General features: G+C 45.1%; 2 protein-coding genes and 1 long non-coding RNA gene across 3 annotated transcripts; 1 reads left to right on the plus strand and 2 right to left on the minus strand.

Moving 5' to 3' along the window:
* Nucleotides 1-167: 167 nt before the first annotated feature.
* LOC145709300 (cubilin-like) lies at nucleotides 168-12,985 on the plus strand. Its single transcript, XM_081786979.1, has 10 exons — nucleotides 168-255; nucleotides 350-984; nucleotides 1,351-3,638; nucleotides 4,000-4,690; nucleotides 4,961-11,190; nucleotides 11,239-11,608; nucleotides 11,656-12,259; nucleotides 12,303-12,617; nucleotides 12,665-12,783; nucleotides 12,825-12,985. Exons 1-10 carry the CDS (start codon nucleotides 176-178, stop codon nucleotides 12,920-12,922), a joined length of 11,430 nt encoding a protein of 3,809 aa, XP_081643105.1. The 5' UTR covers nucleotides 168-175; the 3' UTR covers nucleotides 12,923-12,985.
* Nucleotides 12,986-12,994: 9 nt separating this feature from the next.
* LOC145706627 (uncharacterized) lies at nucleotides 12,995-14,661 on the minus strand. Its single transcript, XR_014134700.1, has 3 exons — nucleotides 14,489-14,661; nucleotides 14,380-14,445; nucleotides 12,995-14,330 (listed from the first exon to the last, which is right to left on the minus strand). It is a non-coding gene; the product is annotated as an uncharacterized LOC145706627 (long non-coding RNA).
* A 629-nt stretch (nucleotides 14,662-15,290) lies between these two features.
* LOC145707103 (uncharacterized) lies at nucleotides 15,291-17,193 on the minus strand. Its single transcript, XM_081784586.1, has 2 exons — nucleotides 15,907-17,193; nucleotides 15,291-15,671 (listed from the first exon to the last, which is right to left on the minus strand). Exons 1-2 carry the CDS (start codon nucleotides 16,586-16,588, stop codon nucleotides 15,349-15,351), a joined length of 1,005 nt encoding a protein of 334 aa, XP_081640712.1. The 5' UTR covers nucleotides 16,589-17,193; the 3' UTR covers nucleotides 15,291-15,348.
* Nucleotides 17,194-17,291: the final 98 nt, after the last annotated feature.

A 17,291-nucleotide genomic window follows, 5' to 3' on the forward strand; every position in this document is an offset into this window, starting at 1 on the left:
AGAGCTAGGAAAGCATTTTCGAGCAAAGCAGTTCAAGAGTATTCTATAACGCCGATTTATCATATAAGCGTAAGATATATTTGTGCTCCGCGTTTAATGACTTCGCACCGTTACGAGTAAAACTCAAAATGCACCACAATTTGGCTTCATTCAAAATATCGCCTAGATAAGGCAGATGATCTTGTTTTTCATTTTATATTGCGGCTCGGGCGCTGCCGCAGATGATAATCCAAAAATATTGAGCAGAGATGGAAGGTATGATCTCGTCATCGTTTAATATTTGATCATACTTTTTGAAATCATCGATACTTACTAGTAGGTCAGTAACAGCTAGTAACTAATCCTTCAGTTTACAATTTCTTGCTGGCACGGGGAAAAATATTTCATTTTCTGCTGGTGAGGGAGCCTCAGTTTGGGTTGGCGAAGAAGACATTATCTCCGCTCTTGACGATTTTCGTCGAGTTGAGCAAAGCGTGAACTCCTTGAAACAGAAGCTAGAAACTGATAATTGCGGCAACAACCCCTGCTACAATGGAGCTGCGTGTGTCTCTGTCTATGAAGGCTACTACTGCGATTGTCCAAGTTACTACACCGGGAGAACATGCAGAGAAGATTATAACGAATGTGCGGATTCTGTTATGGCTGAAAAACTCTGTCTGAACGGTGGCACGTGCGAAAACCAAACTCCTGGTTATTCCTGCGCATGCACAGCAGAATACGACGGCAGTCAATGCGAACGCGCCTTCGACGATTGTGCCGATGATTTGACGAAGTGTGACAAGGGAATTTGCGCGGATGGAATAAGAAGCCAGGCGGATGTTGCCAATTTCACATGTATCTGCAACGCGGGCTGGCAAAAGACTGACGACGGCATTTGCTCGGCAGATATCAATGAATGTTTGAGCTCACCATGCTCTGTTGGTGTGCAGTGCTACAACACACCAGGCAGCTTCTTTTGCGGCCCCTGTCCTCACGGATATCAAGGTAAGTTTGAATATTTTTGATGTTTATTCGCACTTTTTTGCACAGAATTTAATAAGGGCGTTGTAAATTCGAACTGTGTTCAAGTTCCAGTAATCGTACTTGAGATCGTCGCACATGCGGCAATACTTAGTCTGGCTAGCAAGAGCACAAGAAAAGAGCAAAATCAAGACGATTGCTTTTTGAATCGTAACCTTCATCAGAAAGGGAAAAAACTCAGATAGCCATCCTCCGATCAAGCAACTGTATTTGAAAAGAATACCAGTGCATGATATTATGGCGATTCCAAGAGCCTCTTATGATACACTGACAAAATCTATAATTTATTCTTATTTACGTAACAAAAATCGATCATCATCTTATCTTCAGGCAATGGCTTGCGATGTGATGATCTGAACGAATGCCTTACCAACAATGGTGGATGTTCTACGTCTCCACTTGTCCAATGTATCAATACAGTCGGTTCCTTTTCTTGCGGTCCTTGTCCACCTGGTTATACTGGCGATGGCTTCACTTGTGATCCGACGTCTCCTTGTATGGTCCAAAATGGCGGCTGCTACCCCGACGCGACCTGTACGCCCGCTCCTGAACTCGGGCTCAACGGAGTCACTTGCGACTGTCCACCCGGGTACTACGGTAATGGTTTCGGACCAGAGGGCTGTCAGCCTTTGCCACCCTGCGCAGAGACTTGTCAAAATGGTCTTTGTTTCATGAACGAAGTGTGTGTCTGTTTCGAAGGATGGACGGGTCTATCCTGCGATGTAAATATCAATGATCAAATTTGCGAGTCTAGACCCTGTGCTAATGGAGGTCAATGTAGATCCAGTGAGCTTGAATGGTGGTGCGAATGCCCTGCTGGATGGGTCGGTGAAACTTGCGAGGGACAAGCAAACGAATGTGGCGGAACATACACTGTCAACTCTGGCAACATTGGATATCCCCTCTCTTCTGGCAATTATCCACACAATGCTGAATGCCTCTGGACTATCCAAGTCAACAGAGGAGTAGGAGTGCATTTCCACTTTGATCAATTCTCTCTTGAAGGGCCTTACCCCTCGTGTCCTTTTGACGGACTTAGAATTTATGACGGACCAAGTGTCGAGTACGGACAGCTTCTTGGAGTTTGGTGCGGAGATAATGCCCCTGTGGATGTATTTTCTTGCTCGAACTACGCCTTGCTAGATTTTTACTCTGATTCATCTGTGAACGCTGGAGGCTTCCGAGTTCTTTTTGAGCAATATGATCTAACCGGTGAGGATTGCGGTTGCGGTGGCGCATTCATCGACGTCGAAAGTGGTACCTTATCATCACCAAACTATCCTTTGGGTTATCCGACCATGGCGGAATGTTTCTGGACAATTTCTGTTCAACCTGGGTTTGTGTTGAGCCTTGCTTTTGATGCCGTGCAGCTGGAAGTAACGACAAATTGTATGAACGATTGGGTGGAAATTCGCGATGGCCTGTTGCCATACGATCCTGTTTTGGCGAAAGTCTGCAGTTACGATCAAGTCCCATCCAATTTGATAACTTCTGGTCCAGCAGCACATGTGCATTTCCATTCCGACGATAATCAAGCTGAAGATGAGCAGGGATTTGCAATGTATTGGACAAGAATAAGTGATCCTGACAACTGTGGTGGTGTGCTTACCGATGGCGCAGGTAGTATTATGTCTCCGGGATATCCACAAACCTATGGAGTGGGCCACACTTGCTATTGGACTATTGTTGGAGTTCCAGGTGATCAGATGGCACTTCAGTTCACAGATATCGATATTGAAAACAGCGCGAATTGCCAATTTGATTACGTTGAGATCTTTGATGGGCCAGCTGAAGACTCGCCTACTTTAGGAAGATTCTGCGGATTGACTATTCCAAGCGAGCTTGTCACATCTCAATATCAAATGTTTGTCGCTTTTGTCACCGACGACAGTATTCATGGCCGTGGATTCTCTGCCGATTACTACACAAAATGTGGCGGTACTTATACTCAGAACAACACTTATATCAGCAGCCCTGGTTTCCCGGGAGTTTACGATCACGAAGTCGACTGCATTTATAATATCATTGCTCCAGAGGATTTCGTTATTACTCTGACATTCAATTATTTTGACGTGGAAGGCATCGATAATGGCGGTAATAACATTTGCTTCTTCGATTGGGTGGAAGTTAGAGATGGAAATACGGCGACATCGCCAGTTCTCGGCCGCTTTTGCGGTCCTCAAACACCGGAACCACTTCAATCAACCGGGCAGTACATGTACATTAATTTCAAAACCGATGCTTCTCTCAGCGGTGATGGCTGGCAAGCAGTTGCGACCTTTGACGATCTAGGGACTGGTGGTTGTGGCGGTGTTTTCACAGCTGAAACTGGTCAAATCTCCTCTCCTGGGCATCCGAATCCCTATCCTCATGGTGCCAACTGCACGTGGTATATAAACGCGCCTTCTGGAGACGTCGTTCAGCTAGAGTTCAACAGTTTCTCATTGGAAGCTGCAACTGACTGCCGATGGGACTATGTGGCTGTTCATGACGGCATGCATCCGACAGACGATAACGAGATTGCCAAGTATTGTGGCAATGACATCCCTTCGCGACAATACTCGACTCAAAATCACATGGTCGTCAGATTCGTCAGTGACAATTCAATCCAGGGTTCGGTATTTTGAATTCGCAAAATTATTCGTTTTTCATTTGAATTTCTATTTATTCGTTTACGAATATTCTCTAATGAGCGAATATGCAAAACGAATGAAAACGAATTCTCTCGGCGAATTTTTCAGAAATTCAGCGAATTTCTCAAATATTCGCTTTGCCGCGCGCTCTGATTGGTCGGGCTTTGACGTTGCGCAGCCTATAATTTTATTTTCACCGCCCAAATAACCTTATAGCTCGCGGGCGCCACCCTTTTCTCGCCCGCGGCCCTGGAGTTCAGCCAATCCAGGGCTGTACGCTCAATTTCGAGCGAATATTCGCCCGAATAGGCGATTCGCGAACAATCGCTCATTCGCTTAAGAAAAGAGCATATTCGCTGCGTGTATTGGCGAATTTTTCGACGAATTCAAAATACCGAACCCTGATTCAATCGCCAGCATCGGCTTTCAGGCTACATACACACTTCTGAACGCTACTCAGCAATGTGGAGGAACTATTGACTCTCCATCAGGCGAGCTAGTTACTCCTGGATTTATCTCAGAGAGCAATTATCCGACTTCACGAGATTGTACCTGGCTGATTAATGCTCCAGCGCAGCAGCAGATTTATGCCCAGTTCAATTATTTCCAGCTCGAAGGTGGTGCAAATTGTCCTTACGATTACGTTGAGCTGCGAAACGGCGAGTACGAGGATTCATCACTTATTGGCAGATTCTGCGGCTCTGTCTATCCACCTAATATCACCACGACTCACAACCATCTCCGAGTCCATTTTTACTCCGATTCGTCGGTCACTTATCGCGGTTTCCGCATGGCATACGATGCTACAATCGACGGTTGCGGCGGAGACATCGTCGCTTCTATTGGAGATCTTCACTCTCCAAACTATCCATTTGCATACAACCACGCCGCCGACTGCTTGTATCATATCACAACTTCTGCCGGAGCAAGAATCAATTTCAATTTCATCGATTTCGATTTAGAAGCAGCAAGCTGCAGATACGATTGGGTCCAGATCTTTGACGGCCCTACGCAGGCGTACAATCCGCTCAGGAAACGTGCTCAATTTATTGAAAAACATAAATTTCTATTTATATTCGAAACATTATTTAAACTCAGCTGCCATTATTCGTGGGTCTATTAAGAAAATAATTATTGTAATTGATAAATTTATTATCACCAAATTACGTTTAAAATTTATTTTGCAAACATAAATTAATTCTTCGATTATAATTCATAATGAAGTAAGTTTGTTATGAACATGTCTCCAAGCGATCGTCTTTGTGGAACTGGACTACCGGATCAACTCATGTCAACTCAAAATCAAGCAACTGTAGAATTCCGAACAGATGCCAGCGTCTCTGGACGAGGTTGGCGGCTTCACTTCGATACGACTAACAACAATACCATTGGATGGCCGTTTAATGGTTACATCGAGTCGCCAAACTATCCCTTTGACTATCCAGATAATACAACATACGAGTGGAGAATCTACGCGCCAGTTGGAGCCACAATCACGTTATATTTCAACGCGTTCTCTATTCACAACATCGCAACAATCGGCTACTGCTCTGGAGACAGATTGGAGGTCTACGAAGGAGATCAGCGAGATAATGACAGCAGAATAGCAATTCTTTGCGGCGCACAACAGCCACAAGCAATCACTTCTACTGGCCAGTCACTTCTTTTACGATTTAAGTCCAACGAGCTTTATTCATCAAGCGGATTTAGAATCAATTACGTTATCGACGCTTGCACCGAGGAGCGATCGGCAGTAAACGGACCAGGAACCATTCAAATCAGTAAAAATGAGCCATCGCAATGCTACTACAGGATTTCTTCTGAACCAGGCACCAAGATTCAATTGCGTCTCACAGCCATGCAGGTCGCTAATACTGCTTGTGAAGCGTCTAGCCTCCGTGTCTACAATGGCGATTTGCCTGTTAGTGACTTTCAGCTCTTAGAAATCTGTGGAAACCCAAGTCTGCCGAAACAAACTCAGAGTACTGGATCTGAAATGATTGTCGTATTTACGACAGATTCTGGAAGTAACTCTATGAGTGCTGTTTATCAATCTCTTGCTGGTGGATGCGGTGCGCATTACATCAAAGAAGAGGGAACTTTCACAAGTCCTAACTATCCAAATACTTACCCGCACAATTCTGACTGTGAATGGCTGATCGATACATCAGAAGGAAACACTGTCAATCTCTACTTTACCGATTTCCATCTCGAAGGCTCTGGCTCTTTCTGCTACTTTGATTACGTTCGAGTTTATGATGGTGCAAACAATACTGCTCCTCTGTTGGGAACATACTGTGGTAACTACAGTCCCGAACCAGTTCGAGGAACGAGCAATGAAATGTTTGTTCATTTCCAATCCGACTCAAGCATCAGCTACGGAGGATTTTCTGCTTCTTTCAACACAGAAACTTGTGGCGAAATCGTACAAGCTGATGAAGGGGCTGGCTCCATTTCATCAAGCAATTATCCCGACTTCTACGACTTCAATACTGAGTGCAGATGGACCATCAAAACTGTATCAACGGAAAAAATCCTGCTTGTATTTAGCCATCTGGATATCTGGGTAGACACATATACAGGCAATACGGACACGTGCCAGAGCGCTGATTATATACAAATTTATGAAGGGCGAGAACCAGACAGCACAACACCTAAGTATTGTGGTACCAGGATTCCTCCTCGATTCGAGTCTGCAGGCAACACAGTCCGTGTCTATCTCAATGCGAAGACCTCCCCGAACGGCCAACAGCGGCATGGTTTTTATGCTACATACAGTACTGCTGTTGATACTTGCGGCGGCGAGTTCTGGGCAGAAAGTGGAGCCTTTACCTCCCCGGGATACAGTAGTGGGGCTTATCCAGTTGGAACAACATGCGAGTGGTTATTGACATCATCTCCTGGTAATTGGGTGGCCATCAATTTTGATGATTTTGATCTGCAAGCACCCTCGATATCCGGAACTTGCTACGACTACGTCGAGCTCCGTGAAGACAGCTCAACTGGAAAACTCATCAATAAGTTTTGTGGCAGCAACCTTCCGGCTAATGTGACAACTTACTCGTCACACGTGATCTATGTGAAATTCTACAGTAACACCGCTACTGTTGGCCGCGGATTCTCCGCTTCTTGGTCTCACAGCTACGGTGGCTCCCTTGTCGGCTCAGGAACTGGACAAATTGCTAGCCCTCTTTATCCGCACTCGTATCCAGTCAATCTCGATGTGACTTGGACACTGTATGTCCGCTACAATCATATTATTCAATATGAGTGGCTTGCGTTTGCTACAGAAGCAGGAAGTGGAACTTGTGTGAATGATTACGTCATTCTTTATGATGGCCCAGATCGTTCAGCGAGCCAAATAGGACGATACTGTGGACAAGAAATTCCCGAAAATGGCGTTACAGAGACGGACACTCTTACAATTTACTTCAAGAGTGATGCTTACTTTACTGATAGTGGATGGTGGATCAACTGGACCGACGCTGCGACAGGACACATTCCTGATGATGCTGATCCACCAGAGCTAGAACCTAATACTTGTGGAAACGACTATGTAATTGCTCCTGACCATCCGATGCCATTGATCATGAATTACTCTCCTAATAAATACCCTGCTGGCATGGACTGCTATTGGAATTTGTATGCAACGAAAGGCTCGCGAATTCTTTTCACTGTTACTTATCTCGACTTGGAAGGCACAACAGGCAGTTCCTGTTATTTCGATTACATTCAGCTCTTCGATGGGCCGAGCAACAGCTATCCTGAGATTACCAAGATTTGCGGTCGAACGACGAGTCTACTCCCGATCAAGGCTTCTTCAACTTCAGATATGATGACAGTTAGATTCCGCACCGATAGTTCGATAAACTACCAAGGATTTAATGCGACATACGAGCGAATGTGTGGTGGAACGAAAAATGCTCGCTCTGGAACAATCATGTCACAAAACTATCCAAACGGCTATCCGGATAACACGGACTGTGAGTGGCTTATCGAAGTTACTAATGGACTCACTGTTGACGTCAACTTCAACAGCGTCTTCAACATTGACTCTGGAAACTTGGCCTGCAACGAGTCTGCTGACTACTTAGAGCTGCGAAACGGAGCTGACGACGATGCTCCTCCTCTTTCGCCTTCAACACGAAATTCGGGCGACGCAGATGCGTATTTCTGCGGTAGTACCGCGCCAGTTGCAATGTCAAGCAGCGGTAACCAGATTAAAGTTCGTTTCATTTCCGACGCAAACCACACTTCTGATACAACAACATATGCTGGTTTCCAAATGTCCTGGAATGCTGTCGGAACCGGTTGCGGCGGAGAATACGAAATCACAGACGAATCGCCAACAGGCTGGTTCACCACGCCCAATTATCCGGACAACTACGACCTTAATGATTTCTGTATTTGGACAATCAGAGCCGGTTATGGAAAACAAATTCAACTCGATTTCAGTGGCGATTTCGATATTGAGGACAACTCAGCTTGCGTCTTTGACTATGTGAAAATCTACGATGATGAGTTTAATCACGACGAACCGACACTTGGAACATACTGTGGTACAAACCACCCAGATACTGTCAGATCGCTTGGAAACGTAATGGTTGTCAAGTTCCGCTCAGACGTCAGTATCACGGGACGAGGATTCAACGCGACATATTCTTCACCAAGATGTGGTGGAATGTATACTGGCATGGGCGGAATAATTTCTTACGATGACTACCCTGATCCTTACCCTTCGGACGCGTTCGACTGCGAGTACGTTCTTCGAGCGCCTCTCTACCACAATGTCCAGGCCAGTTTCTCAGGAGAATTTTCCGTTCCTGGCAGCATGTTTGCCCAGTGCAATGGCGGGGACTACGTTGAGTTCCGTGACTATCGAGACGCTGGGTTCTTCTACGTGAGAAATCCTGACTCAAACTTAGTTGTTACTATCAATTCGGCGGTTAATTCTGACAATGTAGAGGCAAATACACATCAAGGACTTTACTCACAGCTCTGGCTCTGGGATTTCGACCACATTGTTTCAGTTTACGATAACACGAAAGTTCTAGCTGCTGATGGCGCCAACCCTGATGCAAATACAAACGTCCACGTTGAGTCATTCACAGGAGCAGATTATCAACGATGGGAAAGAACAAGCGATGGAAAACTGCTGAACAAAAACTCCACCAATCTTGTTCTGACCATTCTCGGCAGTGGTAATGCAGGTTCGACCTTGGGACTGAGAGCAAATGCCTCAAACAGCGTCAATCAAGTATGGGAATTCGAACACACTTACATCGGTAGAAGACTGGGCATTTTCTGTGGAAACAACATTCCAGCTGCGACGATTTCCTCTGCCGAGCGGGCGATGATTGTTCGACATCACTCTGAAAACGGGAACTCCGGTCGCTGGCAAGTCACTTGGGAAGCTTCGGAGGATATCTGCGGCGGGCCAACAACCGGCAGCAGTGGTATTATTGCCTCTCCAAATTTCCCGAATCAGCCGGATTCAAATCGTGGCTGTACGTGGATGATAACTGTCAACAGTGATCGCTCCGTGAAACTGCAGTTTATGGACGTTAATCTTGGAATTATGTCCTGTTATTATGATTATGTCAAGGTTTACAACGGTATTCGGGATCAATCGCCTCTTTTCTGGGATGGAACTATCTGTCAAAATCGTCTTCCTACTCACCCGTTCATATCTACTGGAAATACAATGAAAGTCGAGTTCGAAGCCAGTGGCTTTGGCTATAACGCTGGCTTCCGCGCTAACTATACGTCTGACGAGCCTCGTTTCTGCGGAGGAGAGCTCAATATCGCCAACACTACAGATATCGGCTACATTGTTAACCCCGGCTATCCGGATGAATATCCCAACAATACCGAGTGCGAATGGTTGATCAGCACAGCCGCGAGAGCAAATCAAACCATTTACTTCGAATTTATTGAGCTCGATCTGGAGGACCACGCGACATGCGAGTACGATAGAATTGAGTTCAGTGCTCCTTTAATTGACTCTCTTGCTGTTTACAATACCGTCTGCGGGCGTCGCCGACCTCTACCGTATTTCGCTCTGCCGACAACCTCCGTCGACGTGGTTTTCCAATCAGATGATTTAGGCCACGGTACATTCAACATGTCCTACGGTATCAAGCCTTGCGGTGGTTATATTTCTGGATCTACTCAAGGAACTATTTGGTCGCCCAACTATCCCGACACATACAACCATGACGATTACTGCGTGTGGCTTATCGAAGCAGAGCCAGGTCATTCCATTTCCGTTCAATTCGATCTTAACTCATTTGATGTCGAGCAAGGCGGCAGCGATTGTCGCTTTGATGCCGTGTCTCTCTACAACGGTCCCAGCATCAAGTCACCAGAGATTGGTCGCTACTGCAACAACACCATGCCTCCATCAACAGCTGTTCATACAAGCTCCAACTATCTAACGATTCTATTTACGTCAGACTTTTCAATCTCTCACGGCGGCTTCGTCATCAACTGGGAAACAGACAACTCAGGCTGTGGAAACCAATTGATTCATAGCGAATATGGCTCACTTCAAAGTCCGAACTATCCAAACACCTATCCTGCTAACTCGAACTGCTTCTGGACGATCTTCACCAATCCATCAGACCATGTTAAATTTACCTTCACGACATTCGACCTCGAAGGAAGTATGCCATCTTGCTCCTGGGACTATGTCACTTTCCACAGCGGTGACTCTCTCGATGCACCAATGATAGGAGGACGTATTTGCGGTAGTGCAACGCCCGAACCCATTGAATCTTCACAGGATAAACTGTTTATTCGATTTAGAACGGATGGCTCTGTACAGAAGAACGGCTTTGCTGGAAATTGGGAAACGGTATGCGGACAAACAATCGAATCTACCGGAGAACCTGGCGAGTCGGGCATGATCCTGTCACCGAATTACCCAGTTGATTATCCCAACAATTATGACTGCGAATGGAAGCTTGTTGGTTCCGACACATCCGATTTCGTACGCGCTCATTTTGTTGCCTTTGATCTTGAAGGTGGCAGCTCCTGCCAATACGATTCCGTCAGCGTGTACAGAGGCGATCAGAAGGTATCTTCTCAGCTTCTTGGAAAATACTGCGGTACCGAGATTCCTCCTTCGCAATCGGTTCATGGAACTATGCTCATCAATTTCGTCTCTGATTTTATCATCACCAGCACTGGTTTCCGAATCGACTACGACTTCGAGTCTTGTGGCGGCACAAGATCAGCTCCCAGTGGCGAGATCAACGGACACACGCCGACTGACAACTGGAACGAGCACAGAAATCTCAACTGCACTTGGACGATTGAAGTCGATGAAGACAAAATCGTTGAGCTTCGTTTCACACTCTTCGACATCGAGTTCGATACAAATTGTAACAATGATTATATTGCGATTTACGACGGACCAAGTAAGGTCGGTTATCAGATGATCGGAAAGTACTGTGGAAGTGTTCCTCCTGCTTTTGTGAGAAGTACAAGCAGATATATGACTCTTGAATATGTCACTGATTTTTATGAAACAAAGGTAAATTCATAACTATCCTTCAGTTATTCCTCTAAATAATTTTAAAAGGATGGTTTTATTGCTGAATGGCGACAAACGATCGGCCCCCTTTCTGGCTGTGGTGGAGAACTCACTACTAACACTGGTAGTTTCTCAAGTCCGGCCGAAAATCCAGGGGATAATTACGAAAATAATCTCAACTGCAACTGGAGAATCTCGGTTAGCGACAACAAAATCATTCAGCTGGAGTTCAGTGACTTTGTTTTGGAAAACCATTCTTCTGGAGGCGGGTGCTACGATTACGTTGAAGTCATTGACGGACAACTACTCACAGATCACGTGATTTACAGACAATGTGGCAATCAGACAAATATCGGTGTTATAAGATCGTCAGCTAACTTCATGATTGTACGATTTAAAACTGACGCTTCAATAACAGGTGCGCGATTTTTGATGATTTTAAATTGTAACAGTGTTTATTTCTAGCTGCCGGATTCAACGCTTCTTATACCGTTGCAGATCGTGACTGCGGTGCAACCTTCATTGCCAACTCTACTCTTACCGGATTTGGCTACGATTTCACTGGAATAGCGGGTAACTCGCAGATCTACCGCTGCAGCTGGATCATCTCGGCCTCAAGTGACACTCGTTTTGTTGACATGAGGACCCTTTCTCTCGATGTTCCCGGCTCTAGCGATTCAAGATGTGCGGATGGATATGTCGAGTACCGCGATGTCGGACTTTCCTCCCAATATGGCCAAGTGCTGCGATACTGTAATGCCGATGGAGGCACTGTGCCACCCGAGTTCTTTTCGCTCTCCGAAACAATGTCCATCACTTTGAGAAACGCGAGGAACCAAAATTCTTCCTTCACCGCTCAATTCTCAGATGCCGACTGCTCACGAACCTACACCGCAATGAACGGACGCATCTTTTCCGCCGGATGGCCTCACCACTACGCGCAATATTTGAACTGCCAGATCAGGATTCAAGTGCCAGAAGGAAACAAGATTCAATTGTACTTCAACGAATTCGACGTCGAAGATGCTGAGGACTGCAATATGGACACGTGTGACCACCTAGATGTCTAGTAAGACTTTTTTAGTGCTCCAAAAGTAAACTCAACATTTCAGCAATTCCACGACTATCCAGTCTAACAACTTCATCGGTCGCTACCACGGCAATCGCTTACCCTCTCCAATCTTCCCCAACACGAACAACGTTCTCCTCCACTTCGTCTCTGATCAGCTCGTTTCTGGACGCGGTTTCGATATTTCTTACGCGGCCAATATCCAGGGCTGCGGTGGAAACCTTACAGGCACTCATGGCAACGTCTATTTGACTGGCTATCCAACTGATCCGTATCCAGCGAACCAGGTCTGCATCTGGCACATTACAGTTCCGCAGAACAGACAGGTCACGATTCACTTTAGAAATATCAACGTCAGGTAGCGACCAAATCGAATACTCGCGAAATATACATATTTCTTCCCAGGTACAACATCGAGAGCAACTCTTGCTACAATGACTACGTCGCCGCCTACGAAGGAATCACAGACACTGGCCCTTGGCTACGCGCTTACTGTGGGAGAGGAAGTGTCTCCGATGTTTCAGGTAATGATAAAAACTGAAAGCTGACAACTCCATGTTTCTAGCTCAATCAAATCAAATGACGCTGGTCTGGCGCGCCGGGGACTCATCGGACTCAGATCGAGCTGGCTTTACGGGTTGGTGGATCGAGTGGGAGTCTTAGTTTTAGTATTCACTGTAGTACTGACCCTATTGTACATTTTGTCCTTGCAATAAATACGCCTAAGTGTAAGCTTGAAGATGAAAACTTTATTTAAAAAAAAATGATAATTCTTCGAACAGGGCATCGAAATATTCAATTGAAAGGATGATTTTTTCTTCATCTAAACAGAAATAGTTATATCCAGCGACACTCACCTTAGGCGATGATATCATTGGGCACGTCAGGAAAATCGGAAATGGACATGGCTATTGAATCGCGCTGCGTTTTCTGCTTTGAGGATCTTTTTCAAACAAGGAATCTGAATATCGAATACGCGAGGGGAGAGAGAGAGAAAAGGGAAATTGGTTATCACGCCCTTCTTTAAATTCCAGCGGTCTCAACTTCTGGACTTAAAAAGCGCGTCTCCTTGCTGATAAGCATTGGAACTTTTGCGAATCTGGGAGTAAGGAAAAATTGCATTTAGGAGGAAATCCTTTAGATCGTGATAATAGCATTTTTATTCGCTATAATTGAGTGACTACGGTACTTGTAAAAGGGCCGGTTTGTTTAGATTTCTAAAAATTCGCTAAATTCAAATGAGCTTCGTCTTAGCGCGTTCACCTCCGTTTCCACAAAATCTAAATGCGTTACACATATAGCTGGCTGTTTTGAAAAGGTGCAAATATTGATAAACTCACATCGCGAATATAATTGTGAAAAAAAGTTAATTGGAGCGCTGGGCGGATCTCAAGTCGCTTAAAAATTCACAAATTCAAGGAGTAAAAAATGTCTCTCGACGAAGCTAGAATGCGCGAACTCAAAGAAAAATGGAAATAGCTGAGTTTAGAAAAAGTTTAGCGACCGCGAAATTCGCATTTTGTGCGTTCACCACTCCGCCAAAGAAATGTTTGCGCCGGAAATGCGCCTGTGTTCGAGGCGGAGCAACTTGCTCGGTGCTCATCAGAGTATGCGAAATTTAAATTTCCGAAGTCTTCCGACGTAGAGTTACTGTATCACCTTCGAGTCAAAAGATCAGGAGTGAGCTCAGTACTCAATCAAAAAAAGGAGCTCTTATAATTCAGATTTTCTTGATAAAGGTCGCCCGATTCCACCCTCGATTATTATCATCATAAATCAACTTGGGCTAGCGGGGTTAGCGCTCTTCCATCCGAAAATAATAGGGACAGATTTTAGAAAGCCTCTCTTGCGATTACTACAAATAATCGCACCCTACTCACTCTATTTACGTTAATTCTGGTTCCTGTTTTAACATCGATAACTGTGTATGTTTGAAAGACCCCTTCCTTCTTTCTTTTGTTGCTTCGCCCGGTCACTTTCGAGAAGGCGCGCTTGGCAGAGGCTTTCAGACTGAATCGGCTTTTTCGAATGGGCGTTTTTGGCAGTTCGGGAAAGGGTTCCAGTCCAGCATCTTAGCAGCTACTGTTAGTACTACTGTAGACGCGAACCGGTTAGTTTACCTAATACTTCGAAGCTCAGTTCTTTGACCGCTCTGCTAAATTCTAAAGTCGCTTCATCGAACTGCTCTGAACATTTTTTGAAGCAACGAATTTCCATCTCATGGACTACCTGATTCTCCCGACGACGATCTCTTCTTGCTTCTCATTTGCTCTCTCTCTTTCAATCTTTCGCGCTTGAAATTTTCAAAATCCAAAATCAACTCGCTTCTTTCTCTTTCTGTCCCTATCTTCGTGAGTTGTTCTACGTTTATCAAACTATCCAGAGCCGGAGCTTTTCGCACCAGAAGATTTTCTACTAAAGCGTTCCTATCAGCCCGATTCCGAGTATCGGAGCGGTGGCGCTAGGAGCCGAGGTCGCTGCTGATTCCTTTTGCGCGCTAAACTTTCACGATCTATATTGTCACGTGGTTATTTCAAACAAGAATGAAATATATTTAGACTCCTAATCTAAAGATTGTAAATTATCAATGAATGTATTGAAAATATTGGAAGAAGAATACATGGATTTCATTTGATGAAAAATTGCTAAAGGGTGTCAACAACGATAAATAAATTCTCAACTTTACCTTCAAACACATTTCGTAGTTGGCATACTACTGTGAGTTTTCACGAGAAATGCTGTGGAATATGGAAAAGATTCTATTGGACTTTCGAAATCAAGTGCCCATTTCTGGCGTCCGAGAACTTGACAATCTAAGTAGGGATTTGGATATCTCCTATTTTGATTCTCAAAATAACAAATTACGACAGGCAAAGAGACTTCCTTTGTGATGACAACAAGATAAAAATCGAACACGTCAGTCAAAAGATTTCATTTCGGTCAGTTTTAATAAGGGCACCTCATGTGCTAAAAGTGATTGTGGTTGTTTGAGGGATCAAACGATTATACGGTAGACCTGCACGGAGAAAACTTATATTACATTACACATATGTTTGTTTATTGGGTTTTTACAGAGGAAAGTTTCTTTTTTATAGAAGGAAGAGCGAGATAACGAGAGCGACGGCAAAAGCGATGCTTGGATTCGCTGCGCTAGAGTCTGCGTTTTGAGTCGTAGTTGTAGTCGTTGTCGTAGTTGTTGTTGAGGTAGTTGTTGTCGTCTTAGCAGTTGATGCGCTGGAGTTGGAAGTCGTAGTTGTTTCTTTAGTGGTCGCTGTTGTGGCTGTCGATGATTTCGTTGTCGAATCTTCTTCACGAGCGAGGTTTTCTTCGATGAATTCTTGAGCTTGCTGCTGCTCTGCTTTTTGAGCAACGAATTGTTTAACCATCGATTCTCCGTGCACAAGTTTAATGCCTAGAAAATTTGATAATTGCTGTTATCCAACATACGCTTTCTAAAGTCACAACAATGCAGCACCGAAGAGCAGTGCCCCTTATTATCTTTAAATTTTTATTTTGATCGGTTTTATCGCTCCCCCGCTAGTTTAATTCTTCCGAAGATAAGCATCAGAACCCTTGGTTCTTTGGGTAGCCTAAACTTTAGAAACTTCCCAGTAAATAGTATTTTGGAAGCAAAAAGCGTTAATTACCATCGGGTAGAAGAGGTGCTGAGCCAAACGCAACAGGTGGCTTCCATGCTTCTTGTTTCGGCTGTGGCTGTGCTGGCGGTTGAAACTGGTCCATCATGCTTTGCCCGTGAACGAGCGAAATACCTTCTGGCAGTGGAGGAGGTTTTCCAAATGCAACTGGTGGTTTCCACGATGATTCCTCTGATGCCGTGTCCACAGAATCTAATTTCGGGAACTGGCGTTGCATCGACTCGCCGTGCGTCAGTTGAATTCCTTCCGGAAGTGGAGTTTCTCGTCCAAAAGCAACTGGCGGCTTCCATTTGCTCTCGGTTTCTGGCTGAGGCTTTGGTTGAAACTGCTCCATCATCGATTGCCCGTGAACGAGCTTGATGCCGTCTGGAAGCAGTGGAGCCTCGCCAAAAGCAATTGGTGGTATCCATTTTTCCTGAATTGGTTTCGCTGTTCTCATAGACTCACCGTGGACAAGGTTAACCCCATCGGGGAGGGGTGTTTCTCGACCAAATGCGACCGGAGGAGTCCAACCGGACGGACGCCCAGAAGTACCCTGCTGCGTTCGCTGATAGAAGCCACGCATACTTTGACCTGGGAGAAGCTTGACTCCTTCTGGCAGCGGAGTTTGTCTACCAAAAGCAACTGGAGGTTTCCACCCATCTTTATTTGCATTCTGGAACCGAGGAGCCATCGACTCTCCGTGGACGAGTTTCACGCCATTTGGTAATGGAGTCTCACTTCCAAAAGCCACAGCGCCTTGCCAATCTCTTCCATTGTTCTTTTGACTGTTATGCAACTTGGCTTCAGATCCTTAAGAGCCTCCCTTTTTAGATAACTACGTACTGTGGAATGAATTCCTTCTTATCTCCGCCTTCCCCACCGCGTCGGGCAAGCTTTTCCGATGACCCCAGAAGTCTAAGACCTCACTTCTAATTGTATCTTTACACCGTTCTGTCTCGAGCAGATACAGCTCGTTTTGATTTCAAAGAAAGGTGAAAACGTGTACAAGTAATCGTGTCAACTACATCTGGCACGAAGTTTCGACCGAATTAAGTTTTTTCTCTGAGCTGATTAGAAACTTGGACGGGCTGAAAATCCGACCACAGCAATAGCAGCTTCTTGCGGAGAAAATGTATTTGTAAATATTTCATTTTTGTTCATGGAGTCAAAGAGGGTGCGTTCTCTTTTTAGGCTACAGTAGTTTCTCTCTCTCTGTATTTCGAAAACATAACAGTTGATTGGCGGGCAGGGCAGATGCAATGGTGAAAAGTCCGCTCAACTTCATCGCTCAGTCGGACAGGAATCGTGAAAATAACGCTTCTTGGGTTGAACTCATCGTATTTATGGAGGAGACTTGCGCGCTAGAAACGTGCCTATTGGCTAATGGGAGTTGG

The sequence above is a fragment of the Oikopleura dioica genome, chromosome XSR (assembly GCF_907165135.1).
Source record: "Oikopleura dioica chromosome XSR, OKI2018_I68_1.0, whole genome shotgun sequence".
Lineage (NCBI taxonomy): Eukaryota > Metazoa > Chordata > Appendicularia > Copelata > Oikopleuridae > Oikopleura > Oikopleura dioica.

Excerpts from the sequence above, each read along its gene's own strand:
- LOC145707103 (XM_081784586.1), bottom strand. The coding sequence starts at position 16,588 with ATGGCTCCTCGGTTCCAGAATGCAAATAAAGATGGGTGGAAACCTCCA. Across the intron at positions 15,672-15,906 it reads AGCACCTCTTCTACCCGATG|GCATTAAACTTGTGCACGGA; the intron begins GTAATTAACGCT and ends CAAATTTTCTAG.
- LOC145709300 (XM_081786979.1), top strand. The coding sequence starts at position 176 with ATGATCTTGTTTTTCATTTTATATTGCGGCTCGGGCGCTGCCGCAGAT. Across the intron at positions 3,639-3,999 it reads ACAATTCAATCCAGGGTTCG|AGCATATTCGCTGCGTGTAT; the intron begins GTATTTTGAATT and ends GCTTAAGAAAAG. Across the intron at positions 12,618-12,664 it reads TTTAGAAATATCAACGTCAG|GTACAACATCGAGAGCAACT; the intron begins GTAGCGACCAAA and ends ATTTCTTCCCAG.